General features: G+C 36.9%; 1 protein-coding gene across 3 annotated transcripts in view; it reads right to left on the bottom strand.

Moving 5' to 3' along the window:
* Positions 1 to 1068: 1068 nt before the first annotated feature.
* Positions 1069 to 23585, bottom strand: part of LOC126470218 (ATP-dependent helicase brm) — a 386916-nt gene continuing 364399 nt past the window's right edge. For all 3 annotated transcript variants that reach the window (XM_050097899.1, XM_050097901.1, XM_050097900.1), the window contains 5 exons: positions 21234 to 21347; positions 20877 to 21106; positions 6649 to 6775; positions 1852 to 2029; positions 1069 to 1554 (listed from right to left, as the gene is read on the bottom strand). In XM_050097899.1, coding sequence (XP_049953856.1) covers positions 1379 to 1554; positions 1852 to 2029; positions 6649 to 6775; positions 20877 to 21106; positions 21234 to 21347 — 825 coding nt within the window. In that variant the 3' untranslated portion in view covers positions 1069 to 1378. The remainder of the gene's footprint in view (positions 1555 to 1851; positions 2030 to 6648; positions 6776 to 20876; positions 21107 to 21233; positions 21348 to 23585) is intronic.

Genomic DNA, 23585 nt, shown 5'->3' with positions numbered 1-23585 from the left:
ATAACTTCTGGCAAGTAACAAGGTCAACTTAAACAACATTTTTGTATTTTAGGCCAGTTTAGTTCTTTTTCTCTTCTTGCCACTGAGCAAAGAGGTAGATATCAACTATGTAACATTTATTTGTGAAGCAGCACACACAAAGAAATAAAACCATCAACTCCTTCACTCAACTGCAATATGTTAGTAAAACTACTTTATAATTAAAAGCCGGTTCCTATACCACTTCGATCCCAGCAGTAAGTTTCACAAGAACAGATCTACAATAATGGTTCCAGCGAAGATGTAAAACACAGTACACATCCCTTTGCCCAAATGAGCTTTACTACAGATGACCATCACACAGTTTACCATATTATAGACTAAGTTGTATTAATACTCTACTGGTATTACAAATACTGACAGCACAGTTTGTATAACAGTAACTGCCATACTTAGAGTCTACAATGGTATAAAACGCAGAGCAGAACGTAAAATTTAAAAAAAGAAATCTAGAATATGGAGAACTTATTTTTTACTTCTAAGTGGTTTTGTATATTTGGTTCAAATTATTATTTATTAGTCCAAATCTTGTTCCCCGGGAAACACATCACTTTTCCCACAAGACATTGAAACATGAAACATGATAGCAGCATATAGCAAAGTGACTGAGTTGAAGCTCAAACTATATTTGTAGCCGAGGGGTACAGATCACGCTGTTATTCTCATTTTCAAAGAGTAAATAACAGTGTAAAGCACAGAAGAAACAAAATTTAGGAAGCTTGAAATGTATTATTAATTTTTTTCAAGCTACACAGATTCTTCTTTTCATAATATCACAGACACCTTCACTATGCCAACGAATTTACATAGTATTATTTCACACAACTACATTAGGCATAAAATTATTTTCTTTTGTTATAATTACTTCCAAAACAAAAGCAGTCTTTTAAATAAGCAGAGAATGAAGAACCATAACAACAAATGCAATTAAAACATAAAAAAGAACAGTTGCAAGACTAATATACAGCACAAAAATTTATTTTTTGATTGGTATTCAAGTTATACAACCAAAAATGATGCAAATTAAAATCTGCTATGAAGCCAATGCAGTTTTTATTAACAGCAAATAAATTTTCACAAATTAAAGTTTTAACCAAAAACAACAAAACTCAATCAGAATGTAAGCTTTTTAATGTAAATAATTTTACAAAAGACAGAAAGGTTCACAAAGCAATATCTGGCATTATAAGTTTCCACTTTTTATAATACTGGGTGACATTCCTGCCATACACTATCTAAAAATAACTGGGATGGCAAACAAATATTCTTACATGCAGTACTTGGAACTGTGATGAACATCCATAAATGAGCTACAACATAAAGGCTAAAGATACCACATTTAAACAGACGACACTTCTTCTTCTTCTTCTTCATCACTCACATACTTACGTGAACTACGTTTTCTTCTACCTGATGTTCGAGCCTGAACTTCAGTTTTGCGAGTAGTATTCTTCAGTTTTATCTTCATTTTAACAGACGAATCTGCATCGGATATTACTTCTTCCTCAGGAACTTCTAGAAAACAAACAAATATTGCTCTTAGTGTAGTTCAGTTTCCCAATATGAATAAACTATAGATTAACATATGTATAACATTGTAAAGTCTCTCTTCAAATTAAACACAACAAACAAAATGGGAACAAGCTTGTTCTTCAAACAGGGAAACAATGTAAAGTAAAGTAATTGGAGAATGCTCACAGATTGCAGAAGAGTGGCTGATTATAAACATCCTATAAATAAAGGGCAAAATTAGTTTTCACACAGCTCTAGTTTTATTATTATTATTATTATTATTATTACCACTACAAGTACCTCGTGCTCTTTCCTCTTCTTCAGATTCACCTTCATGTTCTAGTCTCTGCCTTGCATTTGTAAATACAGATTGTAGAACTATTGAATCCTCATGAATCAAAGATGCTTCTTCATTGTATGTTTGCGCGTTCTTACATAATGTCATAAACTCTTTTTCCAGTTCATCAAAGTCACTAAACTGAAATCAGTATATTGAACAAAAGGTTACAATAGATATGATATCAGCAAATAATTAAATATGTCTATAACAATATCTCACTGCAACATGCCATTGATTTTGGTGCATTCCAAGTGCAGCATTGGTCTTCTCCCAATTAACCCCCCCCCCCCCCCCCCCTCCTCTCTCTCTCTCTCTCTCTCTCTCTCTCCACACACACACACACACACACACACACACACACACACACACACACACACACACACACACACACAGTGTAAAACTAATGTTAAAATATTAAAAATGACTTAAGGAATTACCTAAAATGTATGCAACAGGAAAATCGTTACACCAGCTATTCTGAAATGGAATGACGGAATGGTGACACCAAACCTTCATATGTGTAGCACACTCACTCACACAGATAGAAAAATGCATTAAGTCCCCACTTATCAATAAGCAGAACATTTTCAGTTAAATTTAGCATACTATAAATGGTGTGTCATGAGTATCAAATAGTAATGATCCCTCTTGTGAAGAGGAAACCATAAATTTGTGGCTTTTACCCATCGAGATACACTGCTGGGCATTTTAATCAAGTTTCAGTGGCATTTTTCTGGTTTCAAGAAGTGATTAATACATTACTTTAACTTCATTAGTCAATTATGAGTTCACTGAGAGACGTTACGCAAACTTGTAGAGCCCCCACTGATGAAAGTGTCAGCCAGATCATTTTCCCAGACTCCCCCAAGTCCTGGTATCCAACACTACCTCTTTCTCAGAGTCTGACAACTGGAGAATGACAGAACCATGATCTACAGCAGACTGTTCCAACTCTGCCCCAATGGGGCACAGCTGCCTGCCTCACCTGTTGGGCAGGCGCAAGTGCGTAGGCTGCCTGCAAGGAGACCATTTCACTGTTGTGTGGACACGACAAATTGTGTGGCATAGCTGACACTTGAAAATATTTCAGATATTGACACCTTAGACTTGGTAGAGAAGATAGTTGTGAAGATGACTTCCTGAAATAGCTCATTACCTTTTTACCTTTGAGGGAAAGAATAAAACTTAATTGATGAAAAAAAAATGGGTTTCCTCAGTGTCTCATGTACCATAAGGTGCATAATACATAGTGCACTATGATGAGCTGATCAGTGATGCATGAAAGTAACTCATTGCCACACTGAAGGGCAAAGTACAGGAATTTCAGGCGAGAAAATTCATATGCAGAGCATTGTGTGTCTTCATAGTTGTTAATTTTGATTACCACGTGAGATACATGCAATTAATTTTAGATTTCTGGTGCGGAGAAACATTCAACTAATGTGGCATTACTAAGAGCAAACTACAAAGTTGTGCATACCATTGCAACCAAGTGGCATACTGTTCTCAATGCTGCAATTGTTCAAATCATGTTTGCTCACCAGCACACAGTGCTTAATCATATGAGAGGTACAGCAATTTGAATTAGCTTGCCTCTCCAAGTAAACAGTTTCTCTTTAAACTTCCTGGCAGATTAAAACTGTGTGCCCGACCGAGACTCGAACTCGGGACCTTTGCCTTTCGCGGGCAAGTGCTCTACCATCTGAGCTACCGAAGCACGACTCACGACCGGTCCTCACAGTTTTACTTCTGCCAGTATCTCGTCTCCTACCTTCCAAACTTTACAGAAGCTCTCCTGCGAACCTTGCAGAACTAGCACTCCTGAAAGAAAGGATACTGCGGAGACATGGTTTAGCCACAGCCTGGGGGATGTTTCCAGAATGAGATTTTCACTCTGCAGCGGAGTGTGCGCTGATATGAAACTTCCTGGCAGATTAAAACTGTGTGCCCGACCGAGACTCGAACTCGGGACCTTTGCCTTTCGCGGGCAAGTGCTCTACCATTTGAGCTACCGAAGCACGACTCACAAGCAGTCCTCACAGCTTTACTTCTGCCAGTATCTCGTCTCCTACCTTCCAAACTTTACAGAAGCTCTCCTGCGAACCATGCAGTTTCTCTTTAGATGTATGACGTGGTTGTAGATCTGGAAAATCAACTGAAGCAGAAAGGTCAGGCTTTTATTGTTTACTAACTATTACTTGATAAACCACAGATGTAACAGACAATGGACAGCTTGCAGTATTTATATGGCGTGTTGACTCAGAACTAAAGATTTTCTAAGTGCTATTAGATGTGAAACCAATGTATTACACAATCACAGGTGGCGATACATACAATGCAACATGTTACTTCCTTGCACGTACACCTTGCAAAATGATCACAAGAGGAAAATCACAGAAATTCATGCTTATGCAGATTCTTATCAACAGTCGTTAGACCTACACTTCATTCACGATTGCAACAAAAAATTATCCCCACCCCTCATTGAAATAGAGATTGCAGAGAATAAATGTAGATGTAGGTCCATAGCCTGAAGGTGCCAGATTCAAAAAGTGTCTCCTAATGTCTGCAATTATAGATGATAAACATAAACTGTTTAAAATCCTCTTAGGTAACAACATACATCCTCTAGTTACATGTAGCTGGAATGTCTTCATTAAGAACGATACACATAAGCTAGTACATAAAAACTACAGATTACACTTTAATATAACAATTTCATTCACTGAGTGATCAACTTTATAACTGTGCTGGGTGGGTGGATTGGGCAATTTTGCACCTTGCTCTTCTGCAGGGATATGATCCCTGTGCCAAGGGTTTGGGAGTGGGAGTAGCATACGGATGGACTAAGAAGTTAAGTAGGATGTCCCTCATTTCAGAGCACAGCAACAGGTAATCACAGTCCTGGTGAAGGACAGGTTTCAATTGTTCCAGTTCACAGTGATAATAGGTGATGATGGGGGCACTCTTTTGTAGCTGATACTTGGGCGTGGTGCAAGGATTAGGGATTGCCCATGCCATATCCTCACACACCCCTAATCCTCCAACACACCCAAGAATCTGGTACAAGGGACTGCCTCCTCATCACGCAATTTTACCTTGGACTGGAACAACTGAAACATGTTCTTCCACAGGGTTGTCATCTATCATCATGCCCTGAAATGAGGGACCTCCTACTCAAGATCTTTCCCACCCCTCTGGAAGTGATATTCCATCTCCCACCCAAGGTACACAACATCCTGGATCACCCCCATGCCACTCCTATGACCTGCCAATCTTCCCATTCGACACTTCGTACTCCAGTCCAGTCACAGGCTTATCCTAACTACTGAGAGACAGGGCCACCTATGAAAACATCCATATCACATTGCCCTCTTTGCTGCAATCATTACACACCTTTTTGTGTCAAAATGACAATCAACTAGCTGTCCACCAGAATGAATGTTCACTGTCAAACTGTGGCCTAAAACAAAGTTGACCATCTAGGGCAAAACATGTAGCTCAGCACAAAATGCTCGATTTCAATGGATGCTTTACAACTCCGGTCACCTGGGTCCTTCCATTCACCACTATCTCTTCTGAACTATGAAGATGGGAATTATCCTTGCAACATATTCTTTGCTTCTGTAATGCTCCTGGCTTCAATCGCTCGTAACCCACTGTCCCCACACCCTCCCAACAGTTTTTCCTTCCTCTGTCCTATCATCCCCTCCCAATTCACATCTCCACATCATCTTCATCATACGCTGCTCTCCACTGGCTCTTGCACTCACACATCACGTGCCTAGTGCATACACCTCAACCCCTCACTCCCACATTCCTAGCCAGCAACATCAGCTGCCCCCTTCAAGTTGATAGCTACCCCCCACCCCCCTTCCTGCCTCCAAAATCTCCCTCCCTCTACCCACCCCTCCTGGCTCAAGCTCCATCCCACCCAGTCCATCTGTCGAACTGTAATCACAACATTGTGCATCCAGTCCACAATATGTATGAGCACAGATTCAACACTTCTGCTATTTGGTGATGGTCTCCTTTACTCCTAAATTATTTACAAATAACAACTTGTGTCAGAAAATGAGATATACCCCTCATTCCAAATTTTAATTTTAAACCTGCAGTAGAGTGTGTGCTAAAATGTACTGATGTAGCATAGTGGAAATGGTGTATCACAAGTCTTAAAATGCAATGATCCATCTGGCAATGAGAAAGGCACAGATTTGCAGCTTGTATTATGCCCAGATACAGCACTGGGCAATTTAATTACGTTTCAGATTATTATAAGGTGCAGACCCAGGACTTGAACCTCAATCTTTGCTTTCTGCTGGCAAAGCTCTACTGTGAGTAATTTGAGCACATGTCACAGATTGAGTCCAAACTTCAATCTTCTGCTACGATTCTGTTGCTTTCCAAGCCCCAAGCATTTTTCACCATATTTGGAAGTGTTGTTCTATTACAGATTAGATAATCGATGGTTTGGAAAATCACAAGATACGTACTGGAAAATTGGAGATTTAAGTAAGTCCATGAAGTGTGATAAGTGGCACAGGTCTGCCTGTGAAGGCAATGGTCCAGTTTAATCTGCATCTACATTTATGAGATATGCACTGATACATGTGAATAGTTTAAATTGTGAAAATAATTAGTTTTTTAATCTAATATCTGGAGTTCTCCCTCAATCTCTAAAAAAAGGAATAACTTTTTGTTTTTAAAACAGATATCTACTTCAGACATGCAATTAGCATCAGTAAATCCATTACCTTATTTTCATCAATTCTCTGAAGAATTTTCTTGATATCCAAAGGTTTCTTGATTATTTCATAATAATCGGGCAATTCTCGCCGTGAAGGAAGTTTCATGAATGGATCACTGAGAACACGGCCATCACTACAAAATGATAATGAGGCATCAATAAAAGATTTTATTGTATTTCTAGGGGCTCTTAAGAATTGTCATAGGTATTCATCAATCAAAAATGGTTCAAATGGCTTTAAGCACTATGGGACGTAACATCTGAGGTGATCAGTCCCATAGACTTAGAACTACTTAAACTTCACTAACCTAAGGACATCATACACATCCATGCCCGCAGCAGGATTCGAACCTGCGACTGTAGCAGCAGCGCGGTTCTGGACTGAAGCGCCTAGAACCGCTCAGCTACAGCATCCGGCATTCATCAATCAAGCATGAATGAATACTCTTAGTAGTAATTCAATTACTGCTTCAACAAAAGCAAGAGAAATATTCCAAATACATGACTGACTGCTGTGTGAACTTGTGTTTGATGTGTGGAAACAGATGTATCAGTTTAGGTCAACTGAGAAAACCATTCAAAAATAACCAAACTGGTATCACAATCAATGTACTTCTTCCTATAGGTAGTTTGTAATTCCAATAGCCATGGGTAAGGAAAGAAGTTAGCCCTTATTACAATATAACACACAATTATTTTCTCAACAATTAATGGAAAATATCTGAAACTTTTTAAGAAAAGATACATAATCTCCTATGAAAAGGGGCATAATTTTAACAGAACAACTCACTTTAGAAAGCATAAACGATAATTAAAAGTAAAACAACTTTCTTACAATAAATATGGATGAAATAAATAAGATGAAAACTTGAAATAGAATTTTATAATGTTCTGGCTGAGCAGTATTGCTAGTAGGCGATACTTAATTTCTTCTGTAGCTTCCACTTATACAAAGAAATTTATTTTGATTCTGCAGCTGAAGTGAAGATCTTACTTCAGACTGATTGGCTTTGTTATTTAATTCACTCTCATTTAATTTCTCATAGAAACATGTGTTGCATCAATGCATCCTATTTAGCTGCCTTTATAGGCAGCATAGCTGCAGTGGTTCAATTTTGTTTACATTTTATCTTACCTTAGATCAGCTTATTTGGTGCGCAGTGTTCTAAAATCAAGCAATCAATATTTTAATAGTGTAGCTCAATACTGCCAGAAGCACTACTCTGGTTCAGCTCAAACCACTAGAGACAATACATAATATACATAAATGCAATACATAATCCAAGGCACATTTATCAGCTGTTGTGGTTCATAAATTTGCAGGTCACATTAGTTAGCTTTAATCCCTATAAATCTCCATGTATTAACTACTAATTTTGTACCAGGAGGAAAAAAAGATACAAACTGTCCTTTATATTGTAGAAGAGCAAGAATTAACTGCTGTTAATGAACAGCTTGGAACTAGATTGCTCAAATACAAATAACTTCAGGCAGCTGTCCTACAAATCTAGTATCTCAGGTCTTACCTGCAGTACTCCAGCAGCTGCAATGCAGTAGCAAACTCACAGTGGGGCATGGGCTGGCAGACGAGACAATCAAATTGAGCAAGGAAGACATGGCAAACAACTGTTTACCAAAATGACAAGTCTTAGAGAACACCAGAGCTGGCTATATTTTTCATCCCCAACACTAGTTAATACAGTAGATATTATTCCATTAGAGCAGGGTCGGCCATGGTGTGCAAAACTGCATGTGTGCACAAGGTGCTGCACACCTGTGGACTGGGGCTCAAGTCTACCTCGCCACTATCTGGCACGCCTCAGCTTTCTTGAGTCCATCTCAGTGCAGCGCAACATATTATGTGACACTGTGATGCAATGCTGTTTTTCCCGGCATACGGTACGGTAATTTTTGATTGATATGACTTTATTCAGTTTGGCAGAATCATACTGCCAACTCTGTTTTTCCATGCTATTTTCTAGTTGTTTCAAGGAACTTTGAAAGTACAGTGGCTGTTGCAGTGAAATATACACTCAAAAAGAGGCTGTCTAGTGAGTTAGTTACATGTTTCACAGATAATTTGAATGATTCTTTTATCATACATCACTTGCATGATTCTTTTATCAAAAGTTGTGGAAGGAGTCAGTTTAGAGTATATTTATTTATGTTTAGTTAACATACATAGATATATTATTTTTTTGTGCTACTCATGCAACTACACTTAAAACTTTTTTTATTTTTTATTTCTTAAAATAAAAAACAGGCTACCACTTTTCAAACAGAAATTTTTTCACTGTATATCAGATATTTTATGTTATTAGCCAAATGATCAAAGGTTTTTATTGCTGCATGTTGAACTTCTTTCTGAGCCTGTGACAGCTTTAATAATGGGTAACAAAGGTTGTTTTTCCCTCTATACTTTGATTCACGAACGACGATAGTTCACGCAGATCACAGCATGGATAGGGATTTTATTGTTACTGGCTCCAAGTAACAGCTGTGGTATCTGCATACACATGCTTTGGGCTTGAAAAAAAGTGTCTATCCTGCAAATTCTGTCTCTCACTTGCCTATGTAGAATTTGTCACTTACCATGAGTACCAATGATGATAGCTCGCAACAAATGGGATAATAATCCATGAAATAACTCACTATGAACACATTTAATCTCACACTGGCAATGATATTCACAGCAGAGCACTCAGAACACTATTAAATGCTCATTAGCTGTCAGGGAATGTATGAGGTTGGGGTACAGAACAAGCCTAAGCTCAACCACCACCATTTGTGACTCCAGCTATAAGTGTTGTAGGTATGGACCTCACCATTCTCCTTAAATTGTGATAGATTATTTATGATGAATTTCGTCAGTGTATATATGTGTTCTGATATGTAGCTACATGACGTCCATGTGTGAACACCACAAATTATTCTTACTGCACAATCAATACTTTCTTTCTCAGTGGTGAGCTACCCAAGAAAATTATTTCATTAGACATTGCTGAACAGAAGATATGAAAAATACATCAGAAGGTTAATTCATTTGTTTCCAAGATTAGCAATTATACGAAGATCAGAAGTAGCTGAACTTAACTGTTTGATAAGCTCAGTAACACGCTTCTTCACTTCAAGTTTTCATCAAAAATTTGGATCATTCTACCCTATTTTGTGACTCCAGCTCATGTGCTACATCAATTGTTGGTATGAATATTTACAGAACTGAATATATGTCTTTTTCAAAATTGAGTGTGAGCCCATTTTCTGAGAACCACCTAATAATTCTTTGGAAAATATCAATTACATTCTCTTCTGTTGTTTTCTCTCTAATAGGATTTATTAAAACATTAGCACCATCTGCAAAAAGTACCAATTCTGCTTGTTGAATGTGGCGTGGAAGGTTAATCACGTGTATAAGGTATAGAAGTTTACGATTTTTTTCCCGTCAATAAAATTTTCTACACTTTCAACATTATTTGAATTATTCAGCACAACTTTTTGCATTCTATTAGTTAAGTATGGTTCAAAATAGCTGTGTGTAAAACTGTCAGTTCCATAAAACTTGTGTTTCCCTAAGAGGGCAACATAATCTACACAATCAGTTGTCTTGGAAAGATTGCAAGAATTTGGACTGGTGATATTTCTTTTTTTTAACATTTGTACTATTTGATGGGTGAATGTATAAATAGCATTCTCAGCTGAGCAACCCTTCTGGAATCCGAACTGAGGTATGCTGAGTGCATTGTTTTTACTTTGGTGATGAATGAGCAAATACATTGTTGGATCTAAAAAGGTGCTGTGTTGCACAGTGAGCCAATCCCAACATGAGCAAGCCATGTAAATCACTATATTTCTTCTGTTTGTATTTGTATATATTTGCTTGTAGAAATATAATTTATTTACAGTCCCTTATTTTTAGCTGGCAACCAATGTCATTAAAAGCAAACTACAAAATAGCACTCAAGATTGCCAGATCAAATAAACCTTTCAGTGATAGCAAGTTGATGAAAGAATACATTACTCAGGCAGCGGAACTCTTGACACCATGGGGTGTATAGAAGTTTTGTGGAATTAGTCTTTCACAAAAAACAATAACTCGTCATCAGCTGTCATGGCAGCACATGTCCACAGGCAGTTAAATGACAATGCCAACAAGTTCATTGAGTTCTCAATTTCAGATACAGCACAACTTGTGAATTATGTTTGTGGAGCCAATAGCAATTCACACTTGACAGAGGAACTGTTAGATCTGGTGCCACTTAGATTAGATTAGATTAATACTAGTTCCACGGATCATGAATACGATATTTCGTAATGATGTGGAACGAGTCAAATTTTCCAATACATGACATAATTAAGTTAATTTAACAACATACTTAAGTTAATATAACAACTTTTTTTATTTTTTTGTGTTTTTTATATTTTTTTATTTTTTACTTTTTCATAATTTTTTTGTTTTTTTTTTCTTTTTTTTCTTAATTTATATCTAAAAATTCCTCTATGGAGTAGAAGGAGTTGTCATTCAGAAATTCTTTTAATTTCTTCTTAAATACTTGTTGGTTATCTGTCAGACTTTTGATACTATTTGGTAAGTGACCAAAGACTTTAGTGGCAGTATAATTCACCTTTTTCTGTGCCAAAGTTAGATTTAATCCTGAATAGTGAAGATCATCCTTTCTCCTAGTATTGTAGTTATGCACACTGCTATTACTTTTGAATTGGGTTTGGTTGTTAATAACAAATTTCATAAGAGAGTATATGTACTGAGAAGCTACTGTGAATATCCTTAGATCCTTAAATAAATGTCTGCAGGATGATCTTGGGTGGACTCCAGCTATTATTCTGATTACACGCTTTTGGGCAATAAATACTTTATTCCTCAGTGATGAATTACCCCAAAATATGATGCCATATGAAAGCAATGAGTGAAAATAGGCGTAGTAAGCTACTTTACTAAGATGTTTATCACCAAAATTTGCAATGACCCTTATTGCATAAGTAGCTGAACTCAAACGTTTCAGCAGATCATCAATGTGTTTCTTCCAATTTAATCTCTCATCAATGGACACACCAAAAAATTTGGAATATTCTACCTTAGCTATATGCTTCTGATTAAGGTCTATATTTATTAATGGCGTCATACCATTCACTGTACGGAACTGTATGTACTGTGTCTTATCAAAATTCAGTGAGAGAGACAATAAGAAGGATTGACTAGCTGAAAACTATTATAGAGGCAATTAAAGTGACTGGCCTGAACTGGAACATATTAGTCTCAGTTACCACCTACAGTGCACCAGCAATGATGGAGTGCAAAATAGGCCTGCGGCATTGCTGTGGGAAAAAAAGAAGAAAAACTACAGTGCTCAGCAGATGATTTGTACCGGATTCATTTGTTTTGTATATCAAGAAACATTTTGTGCTAAATTTGCAGGTATGGCACATTTCATGAAATTAGTAGTCTGAATAGCAAATTTTCTGAAGTCACATTGGTTATTACACCACCTGTTTCAGCAGTTTTTGATCAAAGTGAATGTAAAGTATGGAGATGTTATTTACTACTGTTAAGTTTGGTGGTTAAATCGAAAGGGCACGCCTGGAATTATTTTACAATTTAAGACCCGATATTGTGCAGTTTATGAAGGAAAAAGGAAAGCAGGTACCAAAATCAGAAGATCCAGGCTGGACTGCAGGCTTCACATTTTTAGTAGACTTGACTGCACATTTGAACAGTCTCAGTAAAAAGTTGCAAAGAAAATCAAATTGTGGAAGGCACAACTTCTGACAACTACAGCACCCATTTCTCTTAAGGAAAATATGAAATTTGAAGAAATACAGGAACAGTTTTCAAAGCAATTTCAGACATCACCCATTTCTCTTAAGGAAAATATGAAATTTGAAGAAATACAGGAACAGTTTTCAAAGCAATTTCAGGACATTGTCAACCTCACGTATGTGTTTGAGATTTTTTGCTGTTTCAGTTGAAAGTGTCCATGCACATTTGCAGATAGAACTGATCAATCTGCAGTGTAATTCTTGATTAAAAGACAAATTCCTTTGCATTAAAACTGTCCAGAACTTCTGCAAAGGTTTTCCTCGGGAAGAGGAATGAGGCTGCAAAAGTGATATTAATGTTCAAATAATAATAATAAAAAAAAAAAAAAAAAAAAAAAAAAAAAAAATAAAATAAAATAAAATAAAATAAAATATATATATATATATATATATATATATATATATATATATATATATCTATCTGTGTGTGTGTGTGTGTGTGTAAGGTTTTTTTCCCAATAATGAAATTAAATAAGTCATGATTATGTGTAAATCTCAGTGACAAAAACATACGAAACTGCCAGACACTGTCTGTGGGTCAACATTTTGTGTCAGATTTAAATTTTATTATAGGTTCAGCAAACCAAAAATAATAAATAATGGTCAATATTTTGTTTTGTTTGTGATATACTTTGTTGAAAATGCCAGTAGAGAAGTTCTAGTTAATAAAATTTGTTTCTTTCAAACGTATTTAGAATCATTTATTCCACCCTTAACATCGTGTTATAGAGACTCTTTGTTTTTGCATATTTCTATAGCTCAGCTTAAATGTTGAAAGAATTCCACAAGAAACATAACGGTGTCCATAACATTGCTGGTGTAACACAATTGTAAACCAGATTTTATTTTATTTCTTTTATGTTTGGTGTATTTCTTGTACTGACAGTAAGCAACAGTATAATATTGCTCTTCATGATGTTGTATTAGCTTCAGATTATCAGATTTCCTATACCTTGTTTATCATAAGAATAAACCTGATGCAAACAAACACGAACATGATGATTGGTCAGCAACCATAGTACAGGTACACTGGAGTTACGCTCTTGCAAGTAGGCCCTACTCATATATTAGATATCTCATTACTATGTTATGGTAAATGAAACTTTAAGATATTCTAATGTATAGCAGCCATAAACTTTTTCTTAATCATATTTTAGCTTGTAGCTATTATTTCAAATATCGTGTACAGTTGCAATCCTCTACTTTTGTGCTTTGACTGTTGCACCGTTAATACGTAGTGTGAAAATGTCTGATGCTGCTTCCTTCTCTGTAGAGGAACATGCGTGTGGAACACCATTAAAAAGTGGCAAGAAACCAGTTGTTCTTAATATTTTTCAGAAGTTTACAGATATATTCATCTTTGAACTTTTCTGAGAAACTGTATTTACTTAAGCCAAGGTATACTTGAATAAGGGATGCACAGCTGAATCGGTAGCGTTGTAAAATGGTGACCAGTATTAATCCATTGAACTAAGGTTTAAATCTCACTTTGGTTGTTCTTTTTTCATTCAGTTTGGAATACCTACATCTTTTAAATGTAAACTTCATCAAATATGTGCTAATTAACACATATTTAATCAAAATTTTAATTAAAATTGCACATTTTTGTATTTCTAATTGCATGGTGCACATAAAATTTCAGTTTTCATTGCAAATATAAGTTCTTAGTCATCTATATTCTGTAAATGATTGCTAATAAATATTGTTTAAATTAAGAAAACATTTTTAGGGCAAAAATGAAGAATCAAATAATCTTTATTGGACTATGTCCAGTGTTTTATACCACAGATGCGGTCTTCACATAAGCCAGAGTGACAAGTGTTGTGGAAACATGGACAACAATAATTTTCACAGGACTGAGCACACCATTCAAATGCTGCAGTTTTATAGTTGCCATTATACCATTGCAACATGGACCCAACAGAACTGATCTGGAGCCAAGTTAAGGGATTTATCGTGAGCAATGACAAGAAATTTAAGCAGTCAGATGTACTTGAGCTAACGCACAAAGCTTTGTCTCATATCACTGTTGAACGCTGGTAAAGAATGCCATTTCATAAAAGAAGAGGAGAAAATGTATTGCTTAGTTGGCTTAGTGAATTCTGTTGTTGATCGATTCATCATCAATGCAGCAGATGATAGTTCCAGTACCGAAATGTATTTCTCAGATTTGGATGTGGAAGAAATTGAGAGATTACCAAATGACTGACTGTAAATAATACCTTCAGTGGCTTCAATATTTAACTATATGGTGAAATCCTTGCAACATGCTTTTGCGTCACAAATATATTGCACAGAAAAAATGACCCTGTGTTTAAGTTAGGAATTTTCATCACTCTTTGTTTTTAATTACAATACTGTGGTAGCTACAAATGAGAGCATATCATGCTTTTCATCTGGCCTCTAAGTAGTGTGTGGTATTGTTGGAGTTTTGCTGAATATTTTTCATTCTCTTTAAAAATTAAATGACATTCGAAGCTAAACTGTTTCTCTGCTGGTCTCTTTTTATGTCGTAAGTGCAACTGCTCACATCACTGCAGGTCAGTTGGCCCAGCTGTCTAGCCAGTGTAGTCCATGTTAAATGTGATGGTAAAGCTATTGTCCCGTATTATTGCTCAGTTGATGTATTCTTAATGCACAGCATAAAACATATCTTTATTATCATACTAGACTGTACTAGAGGCAGCTAGGCTTCCTCTCCATGTGAAATGAAATCCAAAGAGATTCCAGCAAATACATAAGAATACATGGTGTAATATTTACATCAGGTTTATTCTTATGATGAACAAAGTATAATACACCATAATAAGAAGTCGACCTGCACATAAGCTGGTCAGCATAATTTGCATGACGGCTCTGCTGTCTAATGTGGCGCATTTGTAGTTCCCCCCTCTTCTGTCTCTTACTGCACAGACAGTGTGGTGTGGTAGTGGGGAAAGTGTGTAGTCAGAAGAGAGAGATGTGTACGCATGCAAGAACCTGGACACTTGCAGAGTTCTTGGCCATCCCTGTATTAAGAGATATGGTAATGAAACATCAGGCCAGCCCAGACTGTATTGAGTGTTGTGACAGTGTGTCTTGGTCTTGATCAGTCTCTAACGCTGTCAGTAACAATAAGAGATACTGAAAGATTGGTGTACACTTTTTCACCATATAATCATTGCCCAACTTGCACTGTCTCATGAGCCAATGTGTGTCATGCTGTCCGTCTGCTACCACCATGCAGTAATCCTACTCAATCACAAGTGAGGTACTGGTTATTCTTTGTCTCTGTAAACACGTGTTGCTAAAATAAGTATTACACTATGCTATTTCGGAACCATTTTATTGAATGAGAAACCAAGATTTTCTGTTGAGACTGAACATTGCCTGAACACAAGAGGAGCAGTGTCAAAACACCAGAGAAAATATGCCTGATGACTCTTAGAAGAGACACTTGGTGTATGATAAAAAACTTAGAGGATTGCACCAGTGGGTGAGAGGTGAACTGTCTTCATCAAAATGGTTTGCAGTGGTCACAGGCGCAGTGACAGCCTGGGTGATTTTTCTCTACAGTAAATACACTGGTGAGCCATTATGACCACTACCCATCATGAGATCGAATGCTGCCTGGTGATACACATGGAAAGGGAAGTATACGAACAGGGCAAAGATGAATGGGTATCATTCTGCTGACAATAAAGGTTGCAAATGAGGAAATCCACTGACATACGCAACTTTGACCTGGGCAACCATTACAACCTGGCACCTGGGAATGAACATTTTGGAGATGATGAAGCTGGTCAGCGCTTCACATACTACTGTTGTGAACAACTATGGAAAATGGTGAAAGGACAATGAAACTGTGAGTAGGCAACGAGGTGACTGAAGTCCATGCTTCATCACAGAACATGGCCTGAAGCTTGCCGACTCTGTAAAGCAGGATAGGTGGTGACCTGTGGAATATCTGAGAACACTACAATGTTGGCTGGCGGCAAAAGAAGTGTTCTGAAGCACACTGTTCAGTGCATACTGTCGAACGTGAGGCTCTGAGGCAGATAACCCATACATGTTCTCAAGCTGATCAAACAATACTGCCATATCGCTACAGTTTCTTGTTACGTGAGGTCAGTGGGGTTTTTTTTTTTTTTTTTTTTTTTTTTTTTTTTTTTTTTTTTTTTTTAAAAAAAGCTACCATTCTCTTTATGTGATGTATAACTGTACAATTTAGGCCTTTGGCCATTTTCAAGTATCTAAAATGGATGTGTTGTACAATGGCTGTCCAGACATGACACCATCCACATTGCTGCTCGAACCATGCAGCGCACCACAGATGCGCTGGTGGGGGTAGTATTAGGTACAGGGGACAATCACATGGGATCTGTGGTAGTAATCGAAAGCACCATGACAGTTGTGGCCCACCTGCATGCTTTCATGCTTGATGTCTTCCCTGATAGCAATGGCATTAACCAGCGGAATAACTGTTCAAGGCACAAGGGCATAATCATGCTATAGTGGTTTGAGGAGCAGGGTAGTGAAATCGCGTAGATGTCTCAGTCACCAAATTTTCCTGATCTGAATCCAATTAAACATATCTTGGACACTATCAGGCACACTTATACACACTGCCCCATAATTTATGGGAAATGCATGACCTGCGAGTCAACATATGGTGCCACATATCACTGGAAACCTACCAAGGACTTGTCAAACTGATGCTGTGTGGAATTGCTGTTGTACTGCATTTCAAAAGTGGACTAACACAGTATTAAGCAAGTGGCCATAATGTTTTTGTTCATCAATGTAGGTTGCAACATTCCAGTACCACAAAACCAATGGCAGCACAGTTCAAGGTAACCAATGAGAGGTGAGAAAAGGGGCATTATATTTCGAACACTAAATTGAAATCATTCAACGATCTTCACAGGTTATTCATAGTTCACTTAAATTTTCATTGTGGCATATTACACATATTTTTACTACTTGTTCAGAAGGTCGTGGTGAAGACTGGTTTGTAGTGTAGACCAAGATCTAGATCAGGCTGAAATGTGAAAGTTTAGAGTTTGTGATTCCAAGAAATGTATTATTACTGGAAGCTATTTATTGGACCTGAAGGTTGTGACAACATAATAATCTACAGGGTCACCAAAGGTCTATGTCAGGTTGAAAGGTGATAGTTTGCATGAAAGTTGAATCCAACAACTGAGTTATAACAAAAAAAATGGTTCAAATTGTTCTGAGCACTATGAGTCTTAACTTCTGAGGTCATCAGTCCCCTAGAACTTAGAACTACTTAAACCTAACTAACCTAAGGACATCACACACATCCATGCCCGAGGCAGGATTCGAACCTGCGACCGTAGTGGTCGCGCGGTTCCAGACTGTAGCACCTAGAACCGCTTGGCCACCCCAGCCAGTGTTATAACAAAACTCAGCTACATTTACCGATTAGTTCAAATAATTACTCAGAGGAAAGTTACTGATTACAGATTACACATCCCACATTACTTTGCACTGAAATTTCAGTTATATATTATAGACCATAATTTTATTATTATTATTATTATTATTAGTATTATTAGGGAAATTTCCATGTTAACTTTAGTGATTATGGCCCTTATGTTTTCAAAAACACTATACATGTTGTCTTTATACTGAAGTCATGATTTGATAAAATTGCTTCCACTCACTGCTACAAAATATATTGTCTACTGCTGCTCTCGCACTGACAACTTACAATTGACTACTAATGTATCCCCTTGCATTTCCATGATACCTCATGATGAGCACTAACAAAATTGCTCTGTTAAACATGTAAATAAACTCTGATTAGAATAAATTTCTGTTTGACGTATTTGGCAAGTATCAGCCAACCGCAGTTCTTTCTTGGACTCCAGGTGTTCCTATGTTGCCTGTTCTGTAGGACTGAGCAAGGCTTGATCAGGCAGATTTTCCAGGTTTGAGCTTGGATAATTAGTTTTGGTCAATGTCAAAATGAACACAATATTGAAGAATGCATTTTAGACAGCCACATGGTCCACCCACATCGGTAATAGTTTGTGATCAGATCTTTACAGTATCAGTATGACAATGCATCTGTCCACAAATCTATTACCAGTGCATTGCTGTTTTAAGAACACATTTTGATATTAGTGTGCTGTTAGTATTCCAAACCAATCTGCCCAAAACTCCACCAATAAACACTCTTTGTTTCATGAAAAATTGAAACAAAATTCTGCCTTGAAAGTATAATTACTTAAAGTATGGGCTTTCCTGACTTTAATGTTGTGACAGTAGGAAAAGGAGGTTTACACACTATTAATTATACTTCTGATATCATTGCAGCGAACTGCAAAGTGTTCCAAGAGATTTTATTTCAGTCAAACTGTGTATATTTATTAAAAATAACAGTTCTCATTATGTATGGTAAAATCCTTTGACTTTAAAATTAAGTAACTTGATTCACAACTTAAAATGTGTTGGCAATTACACATAAAATAATTATTACTACTTATAAGGGCACTCCTTTCACATGCCTGTGGATGTGCATTATGTATCTATATATACCACAGATTGCTTTTTTTTCTTTCTTGTTTTTTAAAGACAAATATTAATACTGAAACTATGAAGTAAACATCAACCCAAATGTTGATTTGCATGCAACCATGCTGCAACACACATTTCACATGAGAACTTAACTATAGTACAACCTCCCCCCCCCCCTCCCCCCTCCACACACATACGTTCTGAGAGGTGAAAGTCATATTCCAAGAGATGATGATAAATACTTTTTTTTTTTTTTTTTTTTAATTAAGGCCAGTTTCAGTCCTCAGACCATCATGATGTCGCCTGAATACCAAAAGGAGAAAAATACATGAAATGCATTTCATATTTAACTCTTAATACAACACTGTCTGGTGTACACACTAACAAAAGCTCACATAGTAAGATGTCACTTGCTCACATAAGGCATTTAAAACAGTTTACAAGGCGATATAAAATCTATGGCAACAATTAGCATAAAATCCAACTTTAGTAACTGAAATTAAGAACCTGAGACATAAAGTAATGGGGCTGACAGTGTTCATACATATAACGAAATACTGAAGTAAAATGCACTTATACAGTGTTACCTGTCACCAACTAGTAAAATATATTACATTGTCAATAATACAATGTACCAAACACTACTAATATTTCTCCTATACATACAGTCTTGTTCTAACATACTAATATACCTCCTGTATCATCTTTTGTTTGACATATATAATAGTGATCAGCTCTATAGTCATCAGTATGCTGAGGGCCTACACACAGTATGTTAGAACCAGATTGTATACGTAGAAGGAAGAATGACAGTGTTCAGTACATTTTACTATTGACATTGTAATATATTTCACTACTTGACAACAGGTAACACCGTATATGTGCATCATACCTAAGTATTTTGTTTTACATATGAACACAGTCAGCCCCATTACTTTGTGTCTCGTATTTTTACATCAGTGACTTATGTTGAATTTTATGCTCATAGACACTGTAAGTTTTATATCGCCATGTAAGCCATTCTAAAGGTCTTACATGAGTATGTGACATCTTATTATGGGAGTTTTTTGAGTGCATACACCAGATAGCATTTTATAAATAACTAAGTATAAAATGCATTTCATTTATATTCTCCTTTGGTATACAGGAGACCTGATAATAGTCTGAGGACTGAAACTGGTTGTAATAAAGAAGTATTTATTATCAGCTCCTGGTGGTGAAATATGAAAGGAGGAGGGAAGATTAGAGTTTCATATCCTGTCAATAATGAGGTTATTAGAGACAGAACACAAGCTCGAATTGGGGAAGGATGGTGAAGGAAATCGGCTGTGCCCTTTTCAAAGCCACCATCTTGGCATCTGCCTTTAGCAATTAAGGGAAATCACAGAATACCTAAATGTCAATGGCTGGACAGGATTTGAACTGTCGAACTCCCAAACGTGAGTCCAGTGTGTTAACCACTGTGCCATCTCACTAGGAGTGAACTATGATTTCTGCAGTAGCATTCATTGCACATTGTAAATTATCGTGTTGCGACAATAATGAAAAATCAACAGTATCGAACTCTAAACCTCAACTACAATAGGCACAAGATCCAGAACATCTAAGAAATGGACTTAGATTGGTGAACATTAGCCCCACAGTTACTTGTAGTACACACAATTTTGCAGGGCACATGCAATGTCTTCCAGTCACTGTTAAACAGACTACTGTAAAGTCAGTGACAACATATTTCAGAATCTCAGCATTGCTATGTTTTCTCCTCAAAATAAGAGGAAAAAAAACCTATTTTGAAGTAATATGTACAGCTTTAAGCTGAATATTATGACATATTTTGTAATTTTACTACCACATAATGAAGTTGTATTTTGAAATTACCTGTCAGTGTATTTGATGACAATATTCATAAGTTTTCGCATCCGTCGTTTAAGCTGTGGGTCAACAGCGCATGACACAGATGAAGATTTACGCTTCTTTGGCTGGATAGGTATGGACTCTTCCTCTTCTTCCTCTTCCACTTTTCTTCGTCTCTTACGTGTCCTTTTTTTCAGCTTCTCCTCCTCTTCCTCTTCCTCTTCTTCAAATTCTTCTCCACCTTCATCAATTGCCTGGCACAAAAAAGATGCTACAGAATTCAGAGCCCGTTTAAATAGGTTTATTTATGTTTGAAAATCCAAATTTTCTCACTTTTGAAAATGGCCCCATCCTAAAAAGCAATAGAAGCAGGGCACTTACCTTCAGCCATTCTTTTTCTGTCAAACTGTCACTGTAGTCAACTTCTTTTCTTTGGCGAGACCCTCGGCCTAAATAACGATCTTCCTCCTCCTCTTCAAATGTCCACCTCTCCACCTACACATAATTTATGTCCCATTACAAATAAACTTTTGAAACATGAGTTATTTTGAACTATTACATATTTTAATGATTTAAAAACTAAGGTTCTAATAATGATGTGGTTTACAAGAAAAAAAAAATATTTTTCATTTATTCAAAACAACAGCTACATAAAGTAACACCAACACCAAAATAATTTTATTGCACAGTTCCACGGCATAACTCTCTCTCGCAAGTCTGGTACACATTTAAAATAGAAAAATGCAGATTATACTGCCACATCATTATCACAATGAAGTCCAAGTCTGAAAGTATGGTCATCAAGGAAATATAGCTCTTAGCACTGAAAGCACGTTTATAATGAACACCAATGTATAGCAAGAAAAGAACAGAACTGAGCTCCAGGACAGAGAGTACTGATACTCATACAAACACTGAATATTCCACAATATACAAACATTACAAACATAAAAACTTTCAAGAACCTTCCAGAAAGGATAAATACTACGTAATAAACAACTGTTGGAGTTCAGATTTTGGCAATCTGCATCACAACAGTCAGCGATGCTAGCCACTATGCCAACATGCATGCAGCACAGCTTGCAGCATTGCTCCCTGTGCTGGAGAAATAGCAATCCACTGTTTCAGAAGTTTTCATTTGAGCTGATTACAGCACCATGGATCTAGATCTTGTCAATGGCTCTCTATATGGCAACACCATGGGATCTGGTCATGTTGTCACATACTCTTCACTATGATCAGCGTTAAATGTAGACCCCTCCACAAAGAACATGATGATGTCTCTGTGCTTCTGTGTTCTTGCTGAAGGGTCATAATCCTTGACTTCATATGTGACATCCAACAAGCAACGAAGGGTAGTATACAGCCCAAACTAGCATTTTAGTGGCTTTTCTGGTAGTCCCATTTTTGGCACAGGTGTAAAAACCCATACCAAGTCTCTCAGGCTTGATCTAACTGGTCACGGTTTGCTGTTATAGCACTCCAGGTCATTCTCAAGGACATACAGGGTATGTATGCAAGCCAGCTGTCATGCTTCTGTGATACTGGTGATGAGGTGTTTCATGTAGCCATAATGAGTATTGTCTGGTTGAAACAGAAACAGTGTATCCATTGTCGTTTTGACCCCAATGGCTAGCACTGTATCCCAATCTCTCCCTTTAACAGCAATGTACATCAAGAGGATATCTGCCAAAATCTTATTCAAGTGTTCTGTGAGACCATTTGTCTGTTGATAGTAGACAGCTGTCATTCCGTGCGTGACATCGTAACATGAAATTATCCCTGACCAGGGACCCATGCAAAACTTCCACATTTTTATAGTTTTAAATAATGACAGTATTTGGAGTAAGTGTAGCCACTGGGATAAGGGTAGTTGTGGAAAGGAAGAGAAAACATCTTTACAAATGACCCAAACAACGTAAAATAATAATCATGAATTAACGATACATCCTTGTATGTACACTTCTGTGTGCCCAGAAAATGTGTTCTGCATTTAGAATGATTGTCCTACCTCATACGATGGGCAGATATCAGGGACTGTCAGTAGGGCCACATAACCCATAACTTTAACTCGGCAAACATTTTCATTTACAATAAGCATGTTAGGCCAAAGCAGCAATACGTAAATCACAATTCAAGGTGACAATGATAAATGTGTTTGTCGATTCAGAAAGTTTGTTTGCTAAGAAAAGTCAACTTATACGATGGGCAGAGATAATGGACTATCGCAGTGGACATGATTATTATCTACGACAATGCTGTATACAAATTATCCAGTTAATAAATAGTTTAAAAGAAATAAAACAGTATTTGTAATAAAATAATATCAAAAGGGAGTCTCTCATCCATGATTAATAAGTTATCTTCATAAAATGTAGATATGGAGCTGGGCATCTATGGTGCCCTTCTGCCTATGATAGTTGAAAGTCTCTTTTACATTAAAATTTTCCACAAATACTAAGTTTTAATGAAAAATTGGTATGTAATGTCAGAAGCCGGTTAAAAAACCTTTTTAACAATAGCTCATTTATCCCTGTAAGATTAGTATGTGTTGTGAAAAACGTATGTTGACTTGAGAAATAATAAAGATGATAAATAATAGTCTCACATAGTACCTAATGATTGGTAGAGACCTGGCCAGTAATACCTGCATCTGATTCTGTCTAGAGTTTTCACAGCTCTTGGGTGACAAGATGTTGGAACATCGTGGAATTACATAAGGATAAGTGGCTG

This window comes from Schistocerca serialis, chromosome 3 (genome assembly GCF_023864345.2).
Source record: "Schistocerca serialis cubense isolate TAMUIC-IGC-003099 chromosome 3, iqSchSeri2.2, whole genome shotgun sequence".
Taxonomy (NCBI): domain Eukaryota; kingdom Metazoa; phylum Arthropoda; class Insecta; order Orthoptera; family Acrididae; genus Schistocerca; species Schistocerca serialis.
This window is presented reverse-complemented; position numbering and strand designations above follow the sequence as displayed.